This window comes from Elgaria multicarinata, chromosome 9, assembly GCF_023053635.1.
Source record: "Elgaria multicarinata webbii isolate HBS135686 ecotype San Diego chromosome 9, rElgMul1.1.pri, whole genome shotgun sequence".
NCBI lineage: Eukaryota > Metazoa > Chordata > Lepidosauria > Squamata > Anguidae > Elgaria > Elgaria multicarinata.
This window is the reverse complement of record NC_086179.1, coordinates 32,411,684-32,419,048: the sequence shown is the minus strand read 5'-3', so window position 1 is coordinate 32,419,048 and position 7,365 is coordinate 32,411,684. Positions and strand designations below refer to the sequence as shown.

Sequence of the window (7,365 nt, the reverse complement as noted above, 5' to 3'; positions counted from 1 at the left end):
TCTGTATCTCTCTCACTCCCCCCCTCCACCCCAGCTATAATAGCAGCTTGGTGTGCAATTTAGGTTTTGGAAATGTCATGGGGCATGGGGGGAAGGAGTTTCAATATGTGCTCCCCAAGGACCACTGATGCGCTAGCTGATGTCTCATGTAATCTATCATTTGACCCTCAAATACAGAACTCAAAATTGTGATGTTGTCTTCAGTGTTCTTGGGATGGAAGCTGAGCAACAAGTTCCTGGCACCAAACGTGTTTGATGCCCTTTTCTGTTTGCCATGGATCTATGCCAGTCCGATACCAGACACAGCAATTATTTCATCTGGGCCTGCCACAATAGCACCTGACTCAAAATAGCTTGAGAGAGAGAGAGAGAGAGAGAGAGAGAGTTTGACCAGAGTGACCTAGACGTGAGTTGTCGAATGACAGGTGTCGGTCTGTAAGTCAGCTTATTAAACCCACAGGTCCCTCTGCCCACACTCCATTCAAGGAAGAACACGCAGGGTGCTTGCATCTGTTCATCTAAAAGGGCTCACTTTCCATTGTGCTTGAGCAGTAGCATTATGGGGCTCAGTGATCAGGAATGGCAGAAGGTCGTAGACATCTGGGGAAAAGTGGAACCAGACCTCCCCTCTCATGGGCAGGAAGTTATCATCAGGTAAGCAGAAGCCGGTGACTGAAATCTGAGAAGCAAGTGTTCCTGAGAAGTTGGCAGAGTAGCTTTTTAAGAATCTCCTAGGCACATTGCTAAGAGTTGAACATTATATGGGCAGCACAGGCGAGAAGATACTCCTGCAGATGAACCAAAGAACTTGGTTGTTGTTTTTAGATCGGCCTTCATTTGTATCAACTTTTTTATTAGATATGTTATTCAGGTTAAGAGAGTGATTCAAATCCTTTATACAAGGTGTTTTGATCTATTGTTGGTGTAATTGGCATCACAGGATGAATCATGAACAACAGACATAAAAGAGGATTAGAACCAAACTGTACCTGTTATGATAAGCAGCAAGAAACAGCAATCTTGGCTGCCAAGATCAATGGGAGGGGGTGATGTTAAAGCCTCGCCCCCTGTGATCGTGATCAAGATCAATGGGAAAAACAGCATTCTGGGTCAGAATCACTGGAGAAGGGGAAGAAGAGGTTATAACATCTTGATACCTCAAGCCTCACCCTGTAATCCTCATCAAGATAGATGTTTCTTGGCTTTAAGGAGTTTGGTTCCATTTCAGCCCCATAACAGGGAAACTGAGATCTCTTTGTCATAGTCCAGGTGATGAGTGCAGAGAATAGGGTGTGGGCCTTCCTCCTGGGTCTCTACTGGCTCAACAAATAATGACCCAGGGCCCGAGGGATGCACATGTGAATTCTACTGCAAACCCTCCCCTGAATCAGTTAGCATTTGGGAAGATGGTCTGATCCCTGGTCATTTGGGTTGCATTTTTCTGCTGCACTTCCCCCAGTTCTAAGTTATCCCTTTTGAGATGGAGCAACCAGAACTACATGCGGCATTCCAAGTATTGTTGCACCAAAGATCATAGAATAGTAGAGTTGGAAGGAGCCTAAAAGGCCATCGAGTCACTTAAGAGTTTGACAATACTGGCAACGTTAATTTTTTTTAGCCCCTTTCCTAAAAGCTTCGGCTATTGGGCAATCTAAAAATGTAATAAACAAATAAATTAATATCTAAAAATAATCATCACTAGCATGGATTGTGTGTTTGTGTCTCTTGCACATACAGATGGCCAAATTAGACAAGATGAGGCCACCTGCATTTTGTCCAAGTGTCTGTCCCATTTACATAGGAGGCCTATTCTGTACATCCAAAGGAGCATTTAGCGGACAGAAACTAGCCATCCTGCAACTTCCACTTCCCATTCCTGTGTTCTATTGTGTTAATAAGCAATTTTCTCCCAGGCCCCCAATAGCTTTTTGCACCGGTGTTGGGATGGGGGAAAACCGCTTAAAGTGTCAGAATGCCGTGATGTAAGGAGGGGATGGGGTGGGTTTCATTCCCTTCCCCTGTGTGTTTCTTCTCAGTAAGGGCTGAAGGTAAAAGGAGGATGACCAAAATACCAAGAAATATTTTATCTTAAAGCTCCTTATTATCTACCGAGCCACGTAGAAGGCTCCACATACAGCTCCTGAGGAAGGACCACTTCAGGTCTGAAATGAGCTCCCAATACATGATTTTTACTATTGTTTTAATTGCTGGATTATTTTTGAAAGAAAACTATTAAAACCATTAATTTACTTCATTGAACACCAGAGTTGTACTCTCTTTTCAGCACCAGTGTTTTGTTGTTTTCCCCCTCTTTCTACTCCACCTGTAAATCTGGCCATCTCTGCTCAGTCCTTACTCCAGATTATGGATGGACAATGTAAACAGCACCAGTTCCAATATAGTTCCTTTGTAGAGACCCCACTACTTTCTTTCCTCCTTGGAACTGCTCATTTTTATTTATTTATTTATTTATTTATTGCATTTGTATATTGCCTAATAACTTGAGCTCTCTGGGCAGTTCACAAAAGTTAATACCTACCCTCTTCTTCCTATGCTTTAATCAGGTAGTCATTCATAAGAAGCTGGTGATATCTGATATCTGTTTCAGATATTATTTATTGAGATAATACAGAGATGGAGTTAGTATATCTAGCTAGCCTGCTCAGGCCTTAAATTTCCCTGCGGAAGGTTGCTGGATCTTGACCTCAAGGAAAGTTAAATGATGGCACAATCCTACACAATGTTTAGACAGAAAAAGGCCCACAACTCCCAGCATGTCCCAACCAGTCCTGTCGGAATTTTAAAAATGTCTAAACATGCATAGGATTGTACCCTAAATGAAAGAAGAAAAACAACAGAAAAGCCACTAGCATGACTAAATTTGTAAGATGTATGACTGTAATCTAATATGACATCGAGCATGGTCAAGACCATTGATTTCTATGGGCTTAAACAAGCTGAACTCATGGCTGGATTGTGCCCTATATCTTTAATGAATTGCCCCGCTGATTGCCCTGAATCATAATCCTAGTAAAATTGTCTTTGAGATATATACTGTTTCTCTCAAATAATTTTTTTTAAAAAAAACCCACCTGAAATGAATTAAGCTCAGTAGCAGACATGACATAGGTATCTATAGCTACAATATGGCATCTTTGAAGGGTACCTCATTTACTCCGTACTGAGCACTTCAATTCAATTGGCAGGATGTTTCAGAGCCATCCCGAGACCCAAGAACGTTTTGACAAGTTCAAAAATATGAAGACACTGGATGAGATGAAGAGCTCCGAAGAAATCAAAAAGCATGGAACCAATGTCCTCACTGCCCTGGGCAAAATCCTGAAGCAGAAAGGGCACCATGAGGCAGAAATGACACCACTGGCCAAGAGCCATGCAACCATACATAAAATTCCAGTCAAGTACCTTGAAGTAAGTGTGTGGGTATGGTGCTATGTGTGGAAAAGTGGTGGTGGACCACTGTACTTGAGTGACCAAAATGGAGGGGGAAATTGTGAGGTTTCACTTTTTGCAGTGCCTCTGTTTGCTGAATCTTTAAAATGGAAATAGGAGAGTAATGTAGAAGAACAGACTTCATTATGTGGACATAGATCCATAATTCAGGGAGGGGGCAATCACTCCCTCCTGTGTTCCAAACACATGTGACCAGATGACCTGTCCTGGGTGCTTGCAGAGCTGGCTGCCTAGGCCCTAACTTTTGCTGGGCAACTTCAAGGCTCCTGCTGGCTTCACCTTCTTCTGGTTCTTGATTTTTAAACTGGCCTTGGACTGGACAGCCCTTCAAATAGAGCACTGTCCACTGTTAAGTAGGACACATGGCCACTCTATTTTCCAATACACTGCCCGGAGAAGGCAGGCCCTTGATGGCTGTCACTTGGTGAACTGAGAAATAGATTTGTGCCCTGTGCCCCCAGGCCTGGTGATACCCCTGTATAATACAGTGCAACTCAAACTTGAATGTATTAGTGGTCTTTGGACCTTGTCCCTATACTGGAAACTCTTTGCCGCCCCCCTTAGTGAAACCTGTTATTGGAGGAATTTACTTGAGGAGGAACTTACTTTTGTCAAATTTCTAGAAACTCCTTTCCTTTCAGAAAGAATGTGGTAAGGAACAACAGAGTCATACAAATAAAATGTCCAATTAAAATCAGCTTAAAATAGATAAAAGTATAATGAAAACTGAGCTCTGCACCACCACACACGCACGCACACACACACACATTCCCCATGCTGGATTAATCCTAGCTGCTAAAAGCCAATTTCAAAAGGGTTTACAATTTTTCAGAAAATGTTCTGAATTGAGGGGAAGGAGGGGTTGGTATTTTTTGACGAGTCTCAGGATGGACTCTTTAGTTGCATGGGTGGGAAGGAGATCAGAAAGAGAGGGAAAGTTTCCCTCACACATATGATAAATTCTGAAGAGCCAGTTTAGCATTCAGGAATAAAATAACCTCTATTCCAACACAGGTGAACAAACTGTGGTTATATTTTCCTACGTTGCACCTTTGAGTGCAGTTTCATATGTTGTTTGCACTATCAGAGATAACCTCCATGTAAGAAAATACATGTATATTGCAGTGTTTCAAGGACAGCATTAATGGCCCATCCCCTCCAGCTTGTTTACACGGTGCAAAACCAAACTAAACAAAAAATGGCATAGCTTTGAAAAATCCCAAATATATAGATAAACCCTCTGCCCCCCCTCCTGCAAAAGGCTCTAGGCTTTCACTGAAGTCTTCTTGGATTACTTTGGAGTAAATGTTCTATGGACTGAAACCAAAATGGGTGAACTGTTTTTTAAAATTGAGTCGGGCTACAATTTAAGCATACTTAAAGTGAACTAACACATCAGTCACACTTTTTAATTAGTGTCGCTAAACCATCCACCTTTACGTTGAAGGAAAAGGCACATGGGAACCCAATCTGGAATATGTTCTTAATCTGTGGGCCCCTGCCAATTTCCTGCTGACAAATCCTCCCCTTCCTCAGCTGTTGGGGCCCATGAGACATTCCATATACCATTTTTAAACTGCTTTCAAAGTGTTATAACTTGCTTGGTGTAGATCTAGCCCTGGCCACAGACTTCCACACTACGGTGAGATGGACTGGGGCCTCATCTACACCAAGCAGAATATAGCCCTATGCAAGCAGTATGAAAGCAGTATATACATAAAAGGCAGGAGCCACACCAAGCACGATATAGTGGTATGAAAGCAGTATATGGTATGTGTCAATGGGCCCTAACACTTGTCAGTGCACTTCAATACTGATATAAATCAGTAGTGTGGCTCTTGCCTTTTATATACCTCTTTCATACTGCTTTCATTTTGCAATATCCTGCTTGGTTTAGATGAGGCCTGTATTTCTATTTCAATTAAAATAATTGTTTCTATATTTGCATCTATATGCAAATTTTTATGCAAAAATGACACTCTGTCTCGTCCTCTCTTATCTGTTGGCCACCCTAATTACCAGTTGCCCTGCGACAGTTGTAGCAGGGGTTAGGACACACTGGGAGCCACTAACCAGAGAAGCAAGGGCTGCTGGGTAGTGTTTTTTTAAAAATTGTTTTAACCTTATAAGCCACTTTACAGATCTCTTGATTGAAAGACAGGGTATAAATAGTTAAAATAAATAAGTATGAACTAGGCCTTTATTCCAAGTAAATGGACTTAAGACTGGGGGTATTAGGCTGGTAAAAATGAGAATGTGAATGTTTATGCTTTACAAGTGGCCCTTTCTTTACCAGAGTAAAGCTAATATATTCTATTGGCTTTCTTGTGTTGAGATTTGATATCTACTCTAAATTAACATTTCTAGCTTTACACCTTTCTCTTTCTCTCCCCATACAGTTCATTTGTGAAATAATTGTTGGCGTCATTGCTGAAAAGCATTCTGCAGACTTTGGGGCTGATTCCCAAGCAGCAATGAGGAAGGCCTTGGAGCTGTTCCGGAATGACATGGCCAGCAAATACAAGGAACACGGGTTCCAAGGCTAGCGAGGACACAAAGCAATGGCAATGTCCCCTTAGTCTTAGCAAGAGACAGAGCAGCATGTCATAGGTGTGTGGTCAATTTAGGAAGGGAATATTCTCAGTTATCCTCACAGAAAATTATTTTGGCACCAGGTTGAAAAATTCTCCGCAAATAAGGCTCAAACTACTCTTGATGGGGGCAGGCCAACATCTTTTAAAATCAACTCTGTCCCATTCACATGGGGAGCTTTAGGGTAAGGGCATAATTTAAAGGATGAGAGGTGATCAGTGGTGTAGCAAAGCCTGGGCGTGCTGGGACAAAATGCCAGGACGTGCTGCTTAGTATGGATGCTGGTGTCACCTACCAACTTGTTCCATCTTTCATGTTCCCTCTGAGCTTAGCTTCAGTCCTCACACCCTCAAACTACTGGGCTGTCGTTCCTTTCAAAAGTGGGAGGCAGACTGCACTTTTACTTCATAGCAGCCAACATATTATTCATTCTTTAAAAAGTCACCTTTCCACCCACATGGAAGCTGGAAGAGATATGAAGTTTCTAAGCAACAATATTGTCGTGAGCTATTCCTGTTGTAAAGCAAAGTATTTTGGGGTCACTTGGTCTGGTCTGGGCAATTAAGACCTATTAGCTTTACAAAAGACCTGCTCAGCTGGAGATGAAACCTGCTAGAATTGGTTCCTTGCCTGCATTTGGGGATTCTCCTTGAAGGTGTGGCTCTGGGGATTGTCATGAGGAACACCTGCACTTCAAAATTTACCACTACATCACTGGAGATGCTAAATCCCTTTTAGACTGCCTCTCTTACTCCAGTGGTCTGTCATCTGAAGTTGTCTCCCACCCCTCAACCAGGCTCCAATAACAGGGGGATGTTTCAACATCTTCTTTCCATTGGCCCTCTAAGTTCTCCCACCCCCGGCTTTATATATGAATGGGCCAAGAGGTCTGCCACCATCATATGTAGCTTGGACTGTCAACTGAGGCTGCCATTGCTCTTCAGCATAAACCTTTGTAATGTTTGGCTTAATAGAATAAAGATTAAGTATAGTAGAGATGACTGTATTTATTCATTAAAAAGTATCTGAGATATTATCATCAATACCATGGCTAACACGCTGATGTCATAATATAGGGAAAGATGACACAGGGGTTCATCAGACGAGCGTTTTATCGCATGCTTGCTACTGTCCACTCACTGTTTTTTGTGCATCCTTTAGACACCGCTGTCCACCTCCTGCATGCCTCCTGCTCCTTCTTGCCATTTTTCTGTCACAAAACGGAGCCCTTTTAATCCTACTTTTTTTTTGGGGGGGGGGAATGGAATGTGCTACCATTTCCTGCTGTGTGCAGGAAAAGTG

The 7,365-nt window shown here is 42.4% G+C and overlaps 1 protein-coding gene across 1 annotated transcript; it reads left to right on the top strand.

Moving 5' to 3' along the window:
* The first annotated feature begins 466 nt into the window (after window positions 1–466).
* Window positions 467–7,057, top strand: MB (myoglobin). The gene is made up of 3 exons (XM_063134574.1): window positions 467–654; window positions 3,207–3,429; window positions 5,871–7,057. The coding sequence occupies exons 1-3, from the start codon at window positions 560–562 to the stop codon at window positions 6,015–6,017; spliced, it is 465 nt and encodes a 154-aa protein (XP_062990644.1). The 5' UTR covers window positions 467–559; the 3' UTR covers window positions 6,018–7,057.
* The last annotated feature ends 308 nt before the right edge of the window (window positions 7,058–7,365 follow it).